The sequence below is a fragment of the Mirounga angustirostris genome, unplaced genomic scaffold, assembly GCF_029215605.1.
Source record: "Mirounga angustirostris isolate CCGP_5_RB_7025 unplaced genomic scaffold, mMirAng1.0.hap1 SCAF_3, whole genome shotgun sequence".
Classification (NCBI taxonomy): Eukaryota; Metazoa; Chordata; class Mammalia; order Carnivora; family Phocidae; genus Mirounga; species Mirounga angustirostris.
Window position 1 is genome coordinate 117,796,532 of NW_026991711.1, and position 20,550 is coordinate 117,817,081.

The window sequence follows — 20,550 nt, forward strand, 5'->3', positions numbered from 1 at the left end:
TACCCCTAATCTTACTAATTGCCAGTTAACTGATTTTCAGACAATAATTCTCTCCTCCGTGACTTTCAATAAGGGTATTCTAGAATATTGAAACCATGGCCCTGGCAAAAATGAAAGAAAAAATGCTATTTTTAAAGAACGGGTGTACTGTAGCAACTTTAAAGTAGAATGAAAACAATTACACTGAAAGTGTGTAAAAATAACAGTACCAATGTTACTGGTATGGAGCGTGTATTATTTCGGTGACTTTTACTTAATTTGACTTAGTTTATGCTTCAACTTGAGAGCTGCTGATATATTCTCTTCTTGCCACATCACTTGATTTCCATATGTTGGCCGGAAAAACATACTTGTCTGTGCTTTGTTGGTAAGTAAGTTGCCTACTTTTAAAGAGGTGTAATTTTATTTTCTGAATGTTTATTAAAAGCAGAATGAAAGGGAAGGACATTGTACTAATTATTAACCAAGGATATCCTATAGGTTTGAACTTCAAACTTCCTAGTCATTATTGAATAACTTCACTAGAGCGCTGGAATAGAGATTGATTGAAGTGTTGGAAAATCATTTGGAAACTCAGACGTACATTTGCCTTTTATAAATTTGCAGTTGAAATTAGAATCGTCTTCTGCCAAAACAAAGAGTGAAATGCCTTTGGAAGAGGAAAAGTCTATTGACTTTGTGTTTATACCTCCAGAAGGAAAAGAAGCAAAGGAAAGAATACTAACTGAACATCAGAAAGAAGTATTCAAAACAAAGAGGTTTGTAGCCTTTTATCTTGAATTGGGTATTCTGTACCTATATTTAGATTTCATGCGGTAACTGTAACTTTGTGTTTAGAACTAAAATACTACATATAATATGCTATATTTTAATGCCAAAAAGATATGCCAAACGTGGCTGCGTTTCATAATATATACAGTTACTTAGTAATGTACCAAAGGTTTATGCATTCAGAGCTGAATCATTAATGGAGGTAGTGTTGGAGAAGGTAGAGAAGATGATTTCATGGAAAATAAACATCTAAGCCTTAATTTTACATTGTTCTTAAAAGATAACTAGATGTGCAAATCTAAGTTTAATTTCTAATTATAGGAATACCACATTTTGAAGTTATTTATGTAAGATCTTTTTCAGATGCGATATTCCTGTCATGTATAATAATCTGGATGTTTCACAAGACACTTTGTTTTCTCAGTATACCCAGGAAGAGTCCATGTAAGTATGGAAGCTGTTGAAGTAACTGGTTTTCTAATTTTTAATTAAAAACAGTATTTTAATTCATACATTTTTACTTTAGGGAAATTCCTGCTTTAACTGAAAAATCAAAGGAAGATTCCAAGGTGATACCTAAGGTATATTTGGTATTTCATGTTTGGGGGTTTTTAGAATCGTTCCATTATGAAATCTCTTGTATTAATTTTAAGATATATTGCATAATCTCATAACTCTCACTGATAGACTTTCACAGAATTGTAGTTACTGTGTTTGTGGATGTGTGTGAGTGTATGCGTGTTTAAAGTAAATATATTTGGCTTTTAAAAATATTTATAATTAGAAACAAATTAATGGGCATCTGTCACCACCTTTGGAATATTTGCAAAATACTGAAAGTCAGTGATTTGCCTTTTGAATTCCTGAAGTTTTACAGTACGATTTCCCTCAGAAATCTTGTTTGTTGTTTAATCTATATACATGTGTACGTTTCTGTGCAGGAGGAACAAATGGAAAGTGACATTGTTATTTCTCAAGATGTCATGGAAAACTGTGGTATGGATGAGCATCTTGAAAAGGTTTCTCTTTCAAATAATGACTGTGGTTCTAATGAGGAAACGAGTCCAGAAGTACCGAGCAGTAATAATGATGCCAGAAAGAAAGCTTTAATTTCATCAAAGAAAATGACTGAATGTGTATCTAATGCAGAAAATACTTCTGGTCTCAACAGTAGCTCAGTTTCTAATACCATTATTTCTGGAACTCCCCCACAGCCTACAAGTCGGAGGCAAACCTTTATTACTTTGGAGAAGTTTGATGGTTCAGAAAATAGACCTTTTAGTCCGTCCCCCTTAAATAATATGTCATCAACTGTAACAGTGAAAAATAACCAGGAAGTCATGGGTAAAACAGATACTCCACCAAAAGCAAAGAAAAGAGAAATGGTTTTTGCAAAATGTGATTCTGAAAAAATAGCACATGGAATTAAGAGATCAAGCCGGAGGTCAAGTAAAGCTGAACAAATAGGGAACAAAAGGTCTAAACTCTTAATGAGATCCGATCAAGAGAAAAATACTCAGGAATCTATTGATGTCACAGTAGTCTTAGAAAATAACCCACCTGGTTTGCTTAATCAAACAGAATGTATGTTAGATAATCAGGCTCATCTCTCTGAATCTGTGATGGAATATGAGGATACAATGCTTAAACCAACAATAGAAAATGTAGTATTAGAAAACAATACTGTAGAAGAGAAAACATTAGGAATCAGTTTGGAATCCAAAGAAAATACACCCCCAGCTATAATACCAGCAGATCAAATGGTAGATGAGGATAGTCCTGTTCAGATAACTCCAAATCAAAAAATGCTTAGACGATCCTCAAGGCGACGTTCAGAAGTAGCAGAGCCTACCACTGACAGCCAAGAGAAAGAAAATAATCATCAAAAAAAAGAAAGACGTAAGGAAGAAGAAAAGACCCTTCAGAAAAGTCCGTTGCATGTAAAAGATGATGTGTTACCTAAGCAAAAACTGATTTCTGAACAAACTGTACAGGAAAATTTAATTGAGAAAGGAAATAATGTACACGAGAAGACTTTTGGGGAAACCAGCACTACTGCTGAAATTGATGAAAGTAAAAGAAAGCTAGACCTTGAGAATATTAAATCTGAGGGAGACGGTGCCCAGGACTTTGCAGATAAGTCCTCTGAAAAACCAGTAAGTGGTCGAACACGGTATCAAACAAGAAGAGCATCCCAAGGTTTACTTTCCAGCATTGAAAACTCAGAATCTGATAGTTCTGAGGCAAAAGAAGAAGGTTCTAAAAAGAAGAGATCTGGAAAATGGAAAAACAAAAGCAGTGATAGTGTTGACATTCAAGATCAGGAGGAGAAAGTGATAAAACAGGAATGTGTAAATGTTGACAACCAGACACTTGATTGCAAAGCAAATTCTGAAGTAGAGAGAGACCTAAAATCTCAGATTTGTGAACAAAAAGATGAGAGTAATAATGTAACTCTTGAAGATTCTACAGTATCTTCAGATTTATTGCAGGTTTCTGATGATGTGTCAACTACTTACGAGGGAAAAAGTAAAACCAACAAATGTACAGAATATTCCTTTTCAAACCCTTCTGTGCCAGAATCAAATCTAAGGACTAGAAATGCCAGCAAGAGATTACAAAAACGAGATTCTATAGAAAATAACACCGTGGGAGAATCCTCAAAAATAGGGACATCAGACATTTCTTTGCTTTCTGAAAAAACTTTTCAAACACTTGAATGCCAGCATAAGAGAAGTAGGAGGGTAAGGAGATCTAAAGGTTGTGATTGCTGTGGAGAAAAATCACAGCCTCAGGAAAAGTCATTCATTGGGTTAAAGAATACAGAAAACTATGATGTAAAAGTCAATGAAACAAAAAAGACAGATATGCAAACACCTGTAAATGTATCAGAGACTTCTAAAGCTAATTTGTGCTCTGAGGTAAAACTTTCAGATGAACATAATGGTGTGAATTTTCATTTGGGACTCAAGGAGGAGAGTGATACTGTTAATGATTCATTAATTATATCTGAAAGTGAGTTGAAAGAAAATACTATTCAAAACCCTCTTCCTTCTGAAGTAGTAAATTTTGAAGAAGAAACTTGTGATATGGTTTCTGAAGAAGCAGCACCTCTTGAAAGCCAAGAGCCATCCAATAAAAAATGTAAAACTGTTAGCCCATGTTTAGGTGATTCCAAAGATAATTCACTGGAATGTTCTACTTTGGAGACCAAAGAAGAAAAGTCAGAGGCTATCTTGGAAAAGGAATTAAGTATAGAGAACATTGTCAATGTTGAAACAGATGCATGTAAAGCTAAAGCAAAATTCAATCCAGAAGAAGTAGAAGCTATTGAATTGGATGTAGAAAGTGATAAATCTGAAGCTAGCTTTTCTGAACAAAAGAGTACCGAAACTGGTATTCGTGAAGAAGAGGTAATGGAGATAAATAGTGAAAGAAGTGATGAATCTGAAGCAGAGGCAGCTGAAAAACTGAAGGCTGAAGAAGCAGTAACTGAAGAATTTAATTCTGGTGTTGGTCATTCTGATAATACCACAGAAATGAGTGCTCAGGTAGAGATACCTGAACAAACAGCAGTTGGGGAATTAGATGAAAGAAGTGACGAATCTGGTCCAGGCTCATCTGAAGAAATGAATGCTGAAATGGAAAATTGTGAAGAGACAGTGATTGGTGAGGTGAGTGCTGAAGCTGATCAAGTCAATGAAACAGAGGACAGGGACTCGACTACCAAAATCTCTACTAAGCCTGTACAAGCCGAAACAAAGACTTCAACTATGGAAATCGGCAGTTTTGTTCTCAGCACACTTGGGATGAGCACTGAAGAAGGAAAAGTTGACTCTAATGAAACTGAAACAAATACTGAACTTAATAAGTCTGAAGAAACAACATCAGATGACAATCGAGTGGTGGGGGGAAATGATGAGATTTTACAGCAAGTTCACCATACTTCAGAGAAAGTGGAGGAAACATCACAGTCTCTGACATCTGAAACAGCCATCTCTGAACTAATAACAGAAGACAATAATGCATCTCCTCAAAAATTAAGGGAACTTGATCCTTTACTTGTATCAGCAAATGGCAGTCCTAGTGGCATGCAGACACGCTGTGTATGGTCTCCTTTGGCTTCTCCATCGACCAGCATTTTAAAGAGAGGACTAAAAAGGCCTCAGGAAGATGAGGTATCGTCACCTGTTCACAAGGTAGGGGAATTGAGGCTGAATATTAATAAGTCCATATTTGAGTATTTTAGCCATACAGTGGTTCCTGGTGAATGACAGATTTTAGATTAATAGAACCAACACATTTTAAATAATTACAGCGACTAGGGAAAAGGGCAGGTAGAAGAAAAAGTGTTGATAAAAGGGGACTGAAGCCCTTAGATATTCCTTTACTTTAGGACACTAAAGATCTTCAGCCATGTACATTGTTCACCTTTTGCAGAATTGATGAGGATCTCTCATGGTTTTTTGGTTTTGTTTTGTTTTATTTTGTTTTGCTCATAACATATGAGGAAACATTTAGAAACTGATAAAACAGCTTTAGTTAGCACTCACTGTGTGCTAGGACATTATGCAGTCTGTTTCACATTTAAGTGTTTAGATAAACTCTTATTTCCAGACCTTGTCTAATGAAAAAAAAAGTCTCAGGCTATGCCTTTATCAGTTTCTGGATGTGATTTCATTTATAATTTTATTTCCCCATCTTCACTAAACTGACTCCTTTGGTTTATAAACATGGATTCTCTTTGCTTTAGCTCCTGACCCTGTAACTTGCAGATAATTTGTTGAATGAATAAATTAAAAAAGTAAAAGTTACTTGTGCTTACATAGCTCAACTTGTTCTCTCCTTAGTAAAGGAGATGTTCTAAAAAGGTATGATGTGAGCATTCTTTAACTTTGAAATTGCATCTGCCATTTACTGTAGGATACATGTGTTTATATATACAGACATACACTATAGATAGAGGATAGACTTAATATTGCCTCTAGCAAGCACATTGTGAAGACTTCCTCAAGATGTACCAAAAGTTCTTACACTGAGAATTTAGTTTTTTGGTTTGTTTTGCTTTGCTTTTTTATTGAGGTTCTTTTTTTAAAGTATCTTAAGTTGGAAGTCTTTGAGAAGTATGAAGATAGAATAAGTTGTGATTGAGGTCTTCAGTATATTTTTCTTCGTTATGTTTTAGATTGTTAAGAAAAGTTAACTAGTCATGTTTTATTTGATAGTACCTCAAATTTAATTTTTATTTAGGCAACAGTAAGACATTGTAGTTTTCTATAGCAGATATGTACAGAATCTGCCCACTCTTGGGAATCAAGACCAGGAGACATTTATATACATGGTTAGTAGTTATGCCTTATTGCATATTTATTTATTGCATATTATATCAAATAGCTGAATGAATGAACACATTGTAAGAGTTTAGAAGAGGCGAAAGTGAAAAATTGCCACCCAGTTGCTGTGACTCTGGTACCCTCTAAAGAATTTAGAACAGGGGTTAGTATGATAGACCAGAGGCCACTTAGTACTATTTCTGCTTCTTTACCTTGTATTTTTAAGTCACTGTAGTAAGCCTACAAGGTTAGTATAATTTGATGATATGATTTCAGCTGCTACATGCAATTTCATTTTTCTGCCACTGTCCCTGTTTCGGTCTTTGTTGGTATATTACGTAGAGACCATTTAGAACATGGATAATTGGAATGACCTGTGGTATTAAGCAGTATCCGTGAAAGCAGCCATTAGGAAGAAATACAACTATGTGCACTTGGCTTCTAGTGAAGTAAATTAAGCTTCTAAACCTACATTCTATTTTAGGGGGACCTTATAATGAGTATTTATGGTGTGGTTTGTTTTTTTGTTTTTTTGTTTTGTTTTTTTACTTTAATTTTGTTAAATAAAAACATGACCTGTGTTTTCAGGTTCGCCGTGTCTCCTTTGCAGATCCAATATACCAGGCTGGATTGGCAGATGACATTGATAGGCGATGCTCTATTGTTAGGTCCCATTCTTCAAATAATTCTCCCATAGTAAAAAGTGTTAAAACTTCACCTACTGCACAATCTAAGGTAAGCTGTGGGCTTTAAAATACGCTTATATGTATGCAGGGACAGAATTGCATTGTGTAGTTTGTCTTAAAACTAATAAAGAATAAGACTTCTTTGGTTTGGATACATTGTTTTGTCTGCAACATGGTAAACATGAAGAGGTGGGAAGAGGCAGTGATAATCCAGTAATTGATTAGGTAATAGGTTATTACATTTACATTTTCTCAAAATTTTAGGAAGTTACTGCACTCTAAGTAATGAAAGTTGTAAAATTATAGTTTTCTAGGGTTCTGAGTTTTTTTTTCTCTCCTTTCTTCTATCTAGCATAATGCCACTTCAACCAAAGGATTTCTGTCCCCAGGATCACGTAGCCCTAAGTTTAAGAGCTCAAAGAAGTGTTTAGTAAGAAGTGCTTTAGTTTTCATGAAACTTTATATTTTCACGTTCAATCAGGTGACCTCTGTTTAACGGTTTTGAAATTTACTCTAAGATTACAGAAATGGCTAAAGAATCTATGCCATGTCCAACAGAAAGTGTTTACCCAGCTTTGGTGAACTGCGTGGCTCCAGTTGATATCATTTTACCTCAGATTACATCAAACATGTGGTAAGTAGTTACTTGTGCTGGTTTATACTTAAAGATGCCACTTGTTTAAGAGGAATGTTTAAATGATCGAGGTTCTTATATTTAGAATTGACTTACATGCACTCTCGCACATTTTATTTTAGAAATAAAAATTAATATGGGAAGATGGGACAGGTTGGGCAATAAGAGAAGCATCTATCATAATACAGTAATGGTTAAGATAATTGTGTGCTTAATATTTGCCAGATGCTGTGCCGAACTCTTGGCATATGTTCTCTTATTTAATCCTAATTATAAATCCCATAAGGAGTATAATTACTATTTCCACTTTACAAGTTGAAGTTTACAAAGGTTAATCCACCAAAGTCATGCAACCATTAAGTCATAATGTAAGTGAAGTCAGACACACATTGCACTTAGTCTCTTCCCAGCACTATTGCATAAGCCAGGCAAACATATCAAATTCAAATTTTGTTTTAAATTAAGTGTATATGTGCCTATCCTCAGAGTGGGCTACGTAAGCCTATGTAAAATTCAGTTATGATTCAGCATAAATTCAGGAAATTGAGCTGGGTAGGCCCTCACAAATAGAAGAAATGTGAAAGTATATGATGACATTTTTCCTTTTTTTTCTTAACCTCTTCAGGGCAAGAGGACTGGGACAGCTCATTAGAGCCAAGAATATAAAAACGATTGGTGATTTGAGTACTCTTACAGCATCTGAAATAAAAACTCTTCCTATCCGTTCTCCAAAAGTGTCCAATGTAAAAAAGGCTCTTAGGGTCTATCATGAGCAGCAGGTAAACTTAGGTGTTCTAAATCATGTATAGATAAATGATCTCACAGTAACAATTATAGAAGTTGGTAGTCTTGCTTAAAAACTCATTTTATGCCACCTTTTCTTCCCTTCCCCCACAGGCAAGGTTAACTTAAAAGATCACTTTATAATTCCCCAGAGAAGTTTGCTTCTTGATTTTGTACCGTTTTGTATAATGCATCTCTTTGTTCCTTGAGTTCTCTTCTACCCCCTTGTCTCATTCATTTCCACCAAATTGGTGATTGGTTCCATGGCTGCTATTCCTAAAACCTGGATGTTCAAATCTAAACATTATAACAAAAATCTTGCAAATGTGTAATTAACAGTATTTCAATTTTGATGTCCAACACAGCTGGAACTAATTTTTCTTGTTCTTACTAACTTTTTGTACATAAATATTTTGGGTCATAGCCATTTGTCAAGATTCTGATAAAAGCCAAGATTCTCCACCCCCCAACTCCTTTCAGAAGGATTCAGACTGTATTGAAACCTATGCAGAGACCCTTTATGTGTCCATTGAAATTACACAAAATTGTGAATAAATGAAAACAGGGTACGTTAAAGCTTGAAAACCAATGTTTATATTAGAATTTCCGAGACTAGAGTTTGCTAACTACTGAAGACTTCTGCTGTTTTCTTGAAAGTCTTTGATTTAAAGATTATTAAATATTTGTAATCTTTAAAAACTCTTTTAAGAAACCCAAAGATTATATTAGTAATTTTCAGTCTCATTGACTTGCCTGTTGTGGACCTTTCATAAAAGTGGGATCATATAAGCTGTGGTCTTTTGTGACTGGCTTCTTTGAGCATGATGTTTTCAAGGTTCATGTGTATCAGTACTTCATTCCTCTTTATGGCTAAATAGTACCCCTTGTATGAATATACAACATTTAGGTCATCCATCAATTGCTTAACACTTAGATTGTTTTTACCTTTTGCTCTTATGTACACTCATACAAGTTTTTGTGTGGACATGTTATTCTTTCTGTTGGGTGTCTACATAGGAGTCGAATTGATGGAGCCATCAATATGGTAACTCTAACCTTTTGAAGCTAATATTTTCTCAATCACTAATCAGTAAGCCTGGGAACACCTTTCAAAATTGTATTCTTTTTTTTAGAAAGTCCATACGTTTTTTAAGCTTGGAAATCTCTGCCTTGGATTTTCTTATGCTCCTAAACTTGGGAAATATAGTGTAATTTTCTTGGCTACCATGGCTATTTCTTGAGAAGCCCATTATAAAATATTATGAACTCCTAACCAGCTTTTTGAGAAAACAGAAAACACTTTGTAATCCCTTTTTTGTGTGTGTCGTTAGTAGACCGTAGTTTCTTAACAAGATTTACTAAGCTAATAGTCATGTGATGGGCTGGGAAACGTATGTCAGATTCTTTTCCAGTGCTGGTGATGTTGGTCCTTTTAAAAGCAACTTTCAGTTTGTTGGTTTTGTTTTTGTTTTACTGGCCTGTGTATAATCAAGGTGAAGTCTCGTGGACTAGAGGAGATTCCAGTTTTTGATATTTCTGAAAAAACAGTAAATGGAATACAAACTAAATCTCTCCCTTCTGATGAAGAAAGACTTGCCTCAGGTATGTTTTAGCAAAGCGGGACAATTTTAGTTACAGCATCAGCTGACTTTGAATATATGCTTCTAGTTTTAATTTGACCATGCTCTGTTAATTTGATAAGGTTTTTGTTTTTTGGGGGGTTTTTTTGGTGCTAGTGGCAAAGTGCATGAAAAAGTAACTGGTATTGACTCCAAGTATATCTAGTTGTTTTTCTCGAATTGTCAACTGCTACTCAAATAAGGATATAAACTAAACAGTGTGTTCCAGTTACGCTGTTAATAAAAATGAGGTATCCTGGCTATTTCTTTAATGGCACTGAATAAGTTATGGTGTAGATTTTTCTGTTGCCTTGTTCTCTTGAGGAACAGCAGTACCTCAGCCTGCACACTCAACTTAAATCTTAGGCACGTAAATTTTTTATTAACTTAAAAGGAGATACATACAACTTAAGTTTTATCTGGAATAGATAAATTGTGCTTTTTTTCTTTTTCTTTTAGATTTAATTGATCCTGTTGCTTTGGAAACTCCATTACCTAAAAATCTTGTGGCACAGATTAGTGCACTTGCTCTTCAACTAGATTCTGAAGATCTCCATAATTATTCAGGAAGCCAGCTGTTTGAAATGCATGAGAAACTTGGTAACATGGCGAACTCTATAATAAAAAATTTGCAGTCACGTTGGAGGTCACCAACCCATGAAAATTCTGTTTAGTATTTTAAGAGAAAAGTGAAGGTTTGTGTTTTTTTTTTTTTTTCCCCCAACATCACTGGATTTGTTGATCATAAAATAAGTTTTGAAATATAGCACAATATCAGACTGAATGTTCACAAAGTTGATAACATTTCAAACCCTGAAGGGCTGTGACTTAACGTAAGTTCAATTTAAGTTTGTTATGTAATATTTTTGTTCATACAATATTTTCTTGGCCGCTATGCATAGTTTTTCAAAAATTTAAATATCTTACTGAAATGTGGAAGCGAAAACTAGAAACAAAAGCATTTTATTCACACATTTTAAACTCCTACATATTCTGATGAAACATTCGTGAAAAATACCTTATTTTAAGTAAGTAAAATTGAACATTTCTATTTGAATTTTTTGCTGAACTGATAAAGGTGTTTATACTTTTTTTTTTTTAATTTATATTTGTTGTGCCTGAGGTTTAAGAAATTTGTTCACCTTAAATGAGACGCAAAAGAATTGGATCATTTTTTCCGCAGATGTCAACTTTGGACAGCTTTCAAGAAAAATACCAAAAGCTGCAACTTTTGGGGTTAAAATATTAAAGCAGAACATACCTAAAATTCCATTTATTTGTGCAGCAGCATTTGCTTGTGAAAATTTAGTCGTATGAGACACATCATAATTCATTTTAAAATGCACGACTGTTTGTATATTATGTATAGATTACAATGTTTTTAATTTATAAATTTCAGCCTTTGTTAATGGCATGAATTTTTCTGCAGCTACTTGTGAATACCTTTGTTTAATAGAAACCTATTTTGTATATATTAAATACTGAGATATCAGTATTGACAGTAGAAGTGCTTTGTGGGCTTGCTGCAGATATTTGTAGGGTTCTGCATCTACAAATACAAATAGTTTTGTACTTAGTAGTCTTAGTAACAACATGAGTTTATTTTCTAAAGTAACCAGAAGGAGTTAAAGTTCTAGAAATGAGAAAGTGTTACATGAGAACTTTGTTATTCATACCCATTACTTTTGGGGTGGGGGGCGGTTTGGAAGGAGGGTATCAGCCACTAGAAAGCTTCATTACATTTCTTTTTAATGGAGAGTTTGACTATTTTTGTTACAACTTGGACTATATGAAATCTAGAAATTACCTGTTCTTTTCACCTACACCTAAAGCAAACTTGGAAGAAATTTGAAACTGTTCTTTTGAAATATGTATGTTTTGCCTGTTTTTAAAAATAGGGTGTATATAATTAAAACATTTGTAAATTTTACCGACTAGTATTAGTGCCTGACTTCCCATATTTGTTTCATCTCTTTACAGTGAGAATATATCATTTGCTCTCTGATTAGAATGAGTGAGTGACCTTCACAGTTTCATACTTTATTCAGAACTAACCAGCTTGAAAAGGCACACATTCTTCAGCAAGTTACAGAAAGTTTAACTCTTGTGTTTAGTTAGTTCTTATATTCAGAAGGGGACCACCCACCAGCCAGAAAAGTTGGTGTCTTTTTCATAATTATAAATCCATCATCATCACAAATATTTGGGGGGGGTTATAAGTTTCATAGTCCTATCCCAAGGTTGGGTTTAAAGGAAATTCTGGGACCATAAACTGAGGATTGTAGCTTGAAGAAATAACTAAAAATGGAAACTTGTTAACAGAATTACAACTGGTTTATATTACCTCCCATTTCCCAAATTATATTTTACAGTTAAGAGGCACATAAATTTTTAGTTAACAGGTGTAAGAAGGAGTATGTACATGTGTTTGTATGGAGTTAAAATTGGCTTATCTCATGCTTATATCCTCTTAATGTTTGTGTGAACTAACTGGTGAAATGAAGTTCTTGAGAACAAGAACAGCATAGGAGAAAATGTGACTAAAGTGATTGATTAGCATTTACTTAAATCACTGAATTTGATACAAGCACAAGTTTAATTTTCAAATACTGTGGTTGAACAAGGATGTGTTTAAAAATGTTACTTGAAGGCAGAAGCCAGTTTGCTAAATCTTCATTGTTGATATAGTTGTTAAGTGTATATTTGAGGCACCTTATTTTTAATATTCTTGCCTTAAATTTTTCCCTGAATGATTCCTAAATAGCAAAAAATATTAATTCTCCTTGATCAGTTTCAGTATGTTGTTTAACTATTAAAATTAAATCAGTTTTTTTCAATATTTTCTAAGGGTTAATAAAACAAATGGCAAATATTAATAAGAACACTCAAATGTGATTTCTTATTTTATGCATTTATAAAAAGAATCTGTTTGCTTGCAGAAGCACAGTATAATTTCTCATGTTCCAAAATGGACTTCATATGGTGGATTTAAGTTTTTAGTGTTGCCCTGAGCCCATTGTCAAAGATGTTATATTTGAACAAGTTTGAAAGCCATTGTTAAATGGTATGGAGCTTTTGCTCAAATTCCGTATAGTGTAGGATGAATCAGGTTTAGTGATAAGGTTATCGGATAATATAGTCAAAAATAAGATTTAAATCTGAACATGATAGTTTCTGGCGTTGCTCGTGGATTCTTTTCTTTACAGCTTGAAAGTAGTCAGGGATTCTGTTATATATTTTAGAATCAAAAAAATGTTAAGGAAATTGGATTATATTTTGTCTAAAATAAAAGTGGCAGGGCAAGAAACAAAATTGGGAAAATTGGAGGGGTGTGTAAAATATACAATTAGAGTATTTTTTCTAAGATAAAGGAATGATAGTAATTAAAAATAAGTGCTGTTTTAAAAACCTTTGTTGGAATTTAACAGAAAATATGAGCTTAAAAGGGTTCACATTTTACCTTAATGTCATTCTTTCCAAATGACTTTATAATCCAATAGGAAGGGCATAGTTTCCATCTCATATCCTTCTTTATTAATTTTCAGGGAGATGATTTGCAACTGGGCTAGAAGGCCATAAAATAGCAGTTACTGACATTATTAGGCTAAGATTTTGGTGGGGGAGAGGGAGCTGTTTGCACATTAGCACAACCCATGTCTGTTTTATCCTTAAGCCATCAGAAGGGTCTTATACATTGTATACAAGTGTTAGAGTTTAAGTTTTGACTTTAACACAGTGCTTCTCAAACTTGTATGTATGTATGAAAATGCAGATTCTGATTCAGCAGGTCTGGGATGGGGCCTGATAGTTCATCTCTAAAAGCTCCCACATGACCCATACAAATGGTGATGTCTGTGGATTGCATTTGTGGTGGTTAGGCCTACGAGGCTTCAGGCTGTGAATTAGGTGATAACACAAGCAGGTTTAAGTCCCAGGAATTATTGCCACAAAAGATAAAATTTAGTGTTTTTTTAAATAACTTTTTCAGGTTTATGATTGGGGTTGCAGACTGGTCTTGAAGGCTTCAAATTAGAGTTCAAAAGTTTTTCAAGAATTAAAGGTAGAATTTTGTCTCATTTGGAGCCTTTTTTAGACATGGAAAATTTATTATGGTTTGGGGAGGAAGATTTACGTTTTTAAATAGGCAAACAGTTACTTATGTTATAAAGAACCTTCCTAAACGATGAGACAATGTGAGCCTTTTTTAATGAATAGTGTATGTGGATTATGTTCTCATTTTTTTTAATACAAAAGTAAATTTTCAGATATTAGAAATATATTTAGTCTCTAAATAAATCTTGTCTTCTAAGTTATGGGGCTTCATTGAAAACAGACTACCCTAAGATTAACTTGGCGGTTAAGTTAGCAGTACCCAAATAAGCCCTGTCTGACAGATCTGACTTGTCATTTTAGTAAAGACCTCTGGTTACTTTGCTGTTATATTGTTGAAATTTTCTATTTCATCTTAAAATGGTGTTTAAAAGACAGTTGAATAATTTGATTCTCTAAAAATGAGTTTTTCTCAGCATTCTGTTATGTTTCCCTCACATGTTTTAAATTCTCTTTCCATAAGAATTGTACTCATCCAGAGCACTTAAGAAAATGTAGCCAGAAGTGAAATAATGGTGTTTTTTAATTGATTTATCAAAATTTGTTGATTGCTTGATTTATAAAACAAATCTGGGCTTCGGTTTGTGATGGTCCAGTTAATATGATATGTTTATCATATGCCAGGCTTTGTATATTGCTTTTTGAAAGTATTAAAATCTGAGTAATTAGGGTTTGAAATCTATAGCTATTTAATAGAGTAGTAGTCTAACAGAATTGAATGTTCACCCATTTCTTGGAATAGAATGTAAATTTTATAACATGGTCTTAACCATTTTTCCTTTATATACCAAGCCAAAGAACAGTAAAACCAAACATGAAGTGCCAAGCTGTAAATGCTTACTCTTCTGAAGTATACCATTTAGAAGAAAAGATAATCTCTCCCTTTACCTGAGAGTATAAGATTGAAGGCAATATTTTAAATTGATAGCACATGGAATTAAAAAAAAAAGTATGTAGCTTTTTAGTATAGGGACAGTCATATAAACTTTGAAAATAGCTGACAGGTATCCTATATATAAAACAGTACCAGAACTGATACTCATAAATACCCTGAATAATTGTTTAAAATAGACATTATTTACAGGTCACCTGTCCGGCTTGGTCAGTGGTGGAGCATGCAACTCTTGATTTTGGAATTGTGAGTTCAAGCCCTACATTGGGGGTAGAGATTGCTTAAAAATAAAATCTTTTTAAAAAATAAAGTATACATTATTTAATATCCTGCCCCACAAAAAGGAGTAAATAACTCCCAGTAATAGGCAGAATTATTTCTTAAATGAATAAATAGCATATAACTAGAAGGTTCACCTTCAGGATAAAGTCATGGAATGGAAAATGGAATATAGCATAACAGTTATTTTGATATTTAATTGAATAATTAGCAAGTGTCTAAAGACGTTTTTATTTTTGTAGAATGGGAATTTTCTAGAAAATGAAATTAAGAACAATGAATTTTGAGTATAGAAACTGAAATATGGCAGTCTTAACCTAGTAAGTTGTTAATGAACAGGTCAAAAAACTACAGCCTGCCCCTTATTTTTTATACATTCTTTGAGGTAGGAATGGTTTTTACATTTTCTGAAGGGTTGAAAAAAATCAAAAGTAATATTTTGTGACACATGGAAAGATGAAATTAAAATTTTAGTGCCAGTAATAAGGTCTCACTGGGACACAGCCATGTTTATTTACATAAAATCTTTGGCTGCTTTCCTGCTGCAGTAGCAGATTGGAGTAGTGTGACAGACTGTATGGCCTGTTAACACCTAACATTCACATATTTATTTGGCCCCTTTGTGTAAAGTTTGCTGCTCCCTGTTACAAAGAGTAGGTTTGTTCATACATGGCATGTAAATCCAGTTGATCATTTGCTTCTAGATGGCAAACAGGGATCTTCCTTCCTTAAGTCCTTCATTTCTATTGCTGTTACTTAGATTTTACTTTTACAAAAATGTGTTCCCCTGATTGCATTTATATCTTAACTTTATTGCTCAAATACACATATACTAGGAGATACTGGTACTTTTTAGGTACACTTTTTTTCTCCTATTTAAACTCAAATTACAGTAATGTGTTTACCATGGATGTTAAGGGACACTGATGTATGAGGGAAAGGCATCTGGCACTCAGTGGTTCTGTCATTACCTGTGAAATAAATTGGGAGTTGAGGGAGTTTGCTTTCTGTGTTGGTGGGGAATCCGTTGCTTCAATCTATCTTAACACTACCTCCTATGGATAGACTTGACTAAATGCACTTAGGCCAGGCTGAGAGAAGCCAAATCAGTCATTTATTTGCCCTACGATATTTTTGTTCCCACCACTTGATAAATTCTGAGAGCTTAGTTTTACATTCAAAGTGTTTATATTTGATAAGTCGAATGATTTAAGTTGAAATTTCACGGAAGTACCTGTTTATTACTCAGTTAACTGCACTAGTATTTGGGAAATAAGGATGTGGTCAGTGTTATTTGTGTAATGCTTTATACAATGTTTGAAGCAGGTAGACCAATACTAAAAGTGTATTTTCAGGTTTATTATGATTGGATTGAGGGAGGGAGAATTTGTCTTACCCACAGTAAAACTTTTCATGATCTATTGAGAGTTAACTGTTATTACTTGCCAATTGAAACTGGATATTGAAACATTTTTAAAGAAATGCACTTTAATCTGAAATAAAACTGTAAAAACTAAGCAATTCTGGCACTGTTTTTGTTTGTTTGGTTTGGCTTTGAATTGAGTAAGATTAGTATAATTCACATACCAACATTAATGAACACCGGGACCCTCCACAGACACATGAGCCATTCTTATTTTAAGACCCGTTTTAGCCATAGAAGAGGTTCTCTCATATTCATAGTTTATGGTTTCGACATACTTGTAGATCCATACATCTAAATTAAAAATGAAATAGACTTGATGATGTTGATGAATACTGCAACAAAGAGCCACAAACTGAGAGTTGTTTAACAGAAATACATTGTCTCACAGTTCTGGAGGCTGGAAGCCTGAGACAGTTGTGGATAGGGTTGGTGTTTTGTAAGGGCTGTGAGGAAGACTTCCATGCTTCTCCCCTAGCTTCTGGTGCTTTGCTAGCAATTTTTTACTTTGTTGACATGTAGAAGCTTCACTCCAACCTCTTAGCTTCACATGGTGTTCTCTGTGTATTTGTCTGGACTTCTCCTTTTTATAAACACCATTTGTATTGGCTTTGGGCTCATCCTAATGACCTCGTTTTAACTAATAACTTCTGCAATGACCCTTTGACAAATAAGGTCACATTCTGAGGCCTGTGGGGGTGGGGGGTGAGGTGGTTAGGGCTTGTGGGGACCTGAAGAACCCATAGTAAGAACTTCACAAGAGTAGCATTGGGTAGTACCATGAACACTAGTCATCAAGGGAATTGGGTTGTAGTGCTGACTCTGACTCCAATATAACTCAGTTGCCAATTGATCTCTTTTATAACCTTTTGCAGATGGTATGAACAGCTAGTCACTGAGGATCTTTGCAGCCGTAGGTCGTCTAAATGTGTGGTAGTGGGTATTTGTACAAAGGACTTCCCTGGTATCACTGTATTGACAGAATGGGGGTACAAGCAGAAGTCTTGAAAGTTGGATGAGCAGGAAAATTTGAACCCTGGATATGGACTGTCAAGTGTTTTAAGGTGTGTCAATTGTGATTGTTTTAAGATGTGATTAAAAGAATTCATTTTAAGGTAATGGGAGGAGAGCATTGGTAGGGTAGATAGAACAAGATTAGCCATAAATTGAAAACCAGGAGGTGGGTATAGTAGGATTCTCTATTTATACTGTGTATGAAAAATTTCCAAGCTTTTAACTAAAAGCCCTAGAATTAGATAAAAATTGTGTATCTCTAACAGCAACTGCAGAGTGCTTTGGCAGCCTTAAAAAGTGAATAGGAAATTTTAAAACTAAAACATTTATTGTAACTGAGACAGCATAAACTTTGTTCCCAAGGTTGGAAAAATAGCACACAATGGTATTGCTACATTTAACCTGGATTTTTAACCCAGTTTAAAGGACAATTGAAGACGGGAGAGTGGCTGTCTCTCCTACCATTAAGAAGACGCTTTGGCATGGCCTGCCTTTTTCGTGGGACTATAAAGTTTCATAAGGACACAACAGTCTTTGGCTCATCACTCTAACCCCAGCATCTAGTGTGGTACCTGGCACACAAATGTGGTCTCTGAGCATTTACACATGTGCACAGTCTCGAGAGAGACATTAAGAAGCTTGAGGACAGTTTACCATCTTTGCCTTGTGCTCTATAATCTACTGGCTGTAGATTAGAAAGATCCCCTGAGGTTAGGATTCGATCCCATAGCTATTTTTTTATCGTAAGTTTAATTTTTAGTTTTGCAATAGTGAATTTATAAGCTATTTCTAAATTTAAATTAGTACTTAAGGATATTTGGGGAGGCCAATTACCTACTTCTTTCCATTGTACTTAGCCCCTCTCAGGCCACATTTCCCCTGAGTGGAGGAGCCAGAGTGACAACTCATTTTTAAAGCTTTCTCATTTTCCATAGGGCTTCCCCAACACCATGCATTACAAAAAAGGAAGCAAATTGCATTATTAAGCAGATAGATAATAAATTGGTATTGAAGATGTATGTAAATTTTTTCCTTTTATTCTTTTAATTCCAGTATAGTTAGCATACAGTGTTAGTTTCAGGTGTATAATACAGTGATTCAACAATTCTGTTCGTTACTCTGTGCTTATAATGATAAAGGTACCCTTAATCCCCTTCACTTTACCAATTCCTCCCCCCCCCCCCCCCCCCCAAACAGCCTCCATTCTGAAAACCATCACTTCTCAATAGTTAAGTCTTTCTTGGTCTCCTTTTATCTTTGTTAGGTTGTTTTGTTTCTTAATTCTACATATGAGTGAAATCATATGGTATTTGTTTTTCTCTGACTTACTTCACTCAGCATTATATCCTGTAGATCCATCCGTGTTGCTAATGGCAAGATTTCATTCTTTTTTTATGGCTAAGTAACGTTCCATTATATGTATACCACATCTTTATCCATTTTATCTATCGGTGGGTGCTTGGGCTGCTTCCACAATTTAGCTGTTGTAAATAATGCTGCATTAACATAGGGGTGCACATATCTTTTCAAACTAGTGTTTTCCTATTTGGGTAAATGGTAGTGTGATTAGTTCCATTTTTAATTTTTTGAGGAACCTCCATACTGTTTTCTATAGTGGCTGCACCACCAGTTTGTATTCCCACCAACAGTGCGTGAGGGTTCCTTTTTCTCCACATCCTTGACAATGCTTGCTGTTCTTGCGTTTTTTATTTTAGTCATTCTGAAAGGCGTGCGGTGTGAGGTGATATTTCATTGTATTTTTGATTTGCATTTCCTAATGATCTGTGATGTTGAGCATTTTCTCATGTGTCTGTTGGCCATCTGGATGTCTTTGGAGAAATATCTGTTCATGTCTTCTGCCCATTTTTATTTAGATTGTTTTTCTGGTGTTGAATTATATAAGTCCTTTATATATTTTGGATACGAACCCTTTATAAGATCCGTCATTTGCAAATATCTTCTATTCCGTAGATTGTCTTTTGTTGATTGTTTCCTTTGCGGTGTGGAAGCTTTTTATTTTTATGTAGTCCCAATAGTTTATTTTTGCTTTTGTTTCCTTGCCTCAGGAGACAGATCTAGAGAAATGCTGCTGTGGAGAAAAGTTGCTACATTCAGTGTCAGAGATACTGTGTGTGCACTCTTCTTCGAGGATTGTTACGGTTTCAGGTCTCACATTTAGGTCCTTAATCCATTTTGGGGTTATTTTTGTGTATGGTGTAAGAAAGTCCACTTTTATTCCTCTGTATGTAACGTCTAGTTTTCCATACATTGTCTGTTGAAAAGACTTTTTCTCATTGCATAGTCTTGCCTCTTTTGTCAAAGATTAATTGACTGTATAATCATGGGTTTGTTTCTGGGCTTTCTGTCCTGCTCCATTGATCTATGTGTCTGGTTTTGTGCCAGTACCGTACTGTTTTGAGTTTGTTTCCTGTTTTGCTTAATGAGCCTCAGCCACTAAAGATGAATGGATTCTCTCCGTCCCAAATCCAAATATTCCAGGAAGGTGATCCAGTGGCTCAGCCATTGGGAAGAATTAGGAAGGAAGAATCTGGAAAGATCATGGCAGCTTCTCTCCATACTGCCTGATAGGGCTGGGGACGTGTAGTTCTCAGTGTGGTTGGGTATTAGCAGCCAAATGGTCCAGATGTTCAGACCCCTTAGCATATACCTCCCAAACTGTGCTTTTCAACGCATTCCTTCTCCTCCCCAGACTCCCTTCTGCTTCCATGAAGTCTAAATAACTCTCCTCTTCCCAAGATACACAAATACAAAGGTGTTGACCATTTTCTCTGCAAAAAAAAAAAAAAAAAATGCTTTGGCTATTTGGGGTCTTCTATAGTTCCATTCAAATTTTAAGATTATTCTACTTGTGTGAAAAATGCTGTTGGGATTTTGGTAGGGGTTGCATTAAATCTGTAGATTGCTGGGGCGCCTGGGTGGCTCAGTCGTTAAGCATCTGCCTTCAGCTCGGGTCATGATCCCAGGGTCCTGGGATCGAGCCCCGCC

At 34.9% G+C, this 20,550-nt stretch overlaps 1 protein-coding gene across 6 annotated transcripts in view; it reads left to right on the plus strand.

Moving 5' to 3' along the window:
* The window catches only part of RIF1 (replication timing regulatory factor 1), a 66,386-nt gene extending 48,052 nt beyond the window's left edge, over positions 1-18,334 (plus strand). For 4 of the 6 annotated variants that reach the window (XM_045868884.3, XM_045868888.3, XM_045868886.3 and 1 more), the window contains 10 exons: positions 607-758; positions 1,135-1,215; positions 1,298-1,352; positions 1,713-4,970; positions 6,693-6,839; positions 7,143-7,220; positions 7,309-7,424; positions 8,050-8,203; positions 9,701-9,809; positions 10,286-15,156. In XM_045868884.3, the coding sequence (XP_045724840.2) occupies positions 607-758; positions 1,135-1,215; positions 1,298-1,352; positions 1,713-4,970; positions 6,693-6,839; positions 7,143-7,220; positions 7,309-7,424; positions 8,050-8,203; positions 9,701-9,809; positions 10,286-10,500 (4,365 nt within the window). In that variant the 3' untranslated portion in view covers positions 10,501-15,156. Of the gene's footprint in view, positions 1-606; positions 759-1,134; positions 1,216-1,297; positions 1,353-1,712; positions 4,971-6,692; positions 6,840-7,142; positions 7,221-7,308; positions 7,425-8,049; positions 8,204-9,700; positions 9,810-10,285; positions 15,157-17,405 lie in introns of those variants that run through there. The other 2 variants (XM_045868885.2, XM_045868887.3) reach the window with 2 other exon arrangements.
* Positions 18,335-20,550: the final 2,216 nt, after the last annotated feature.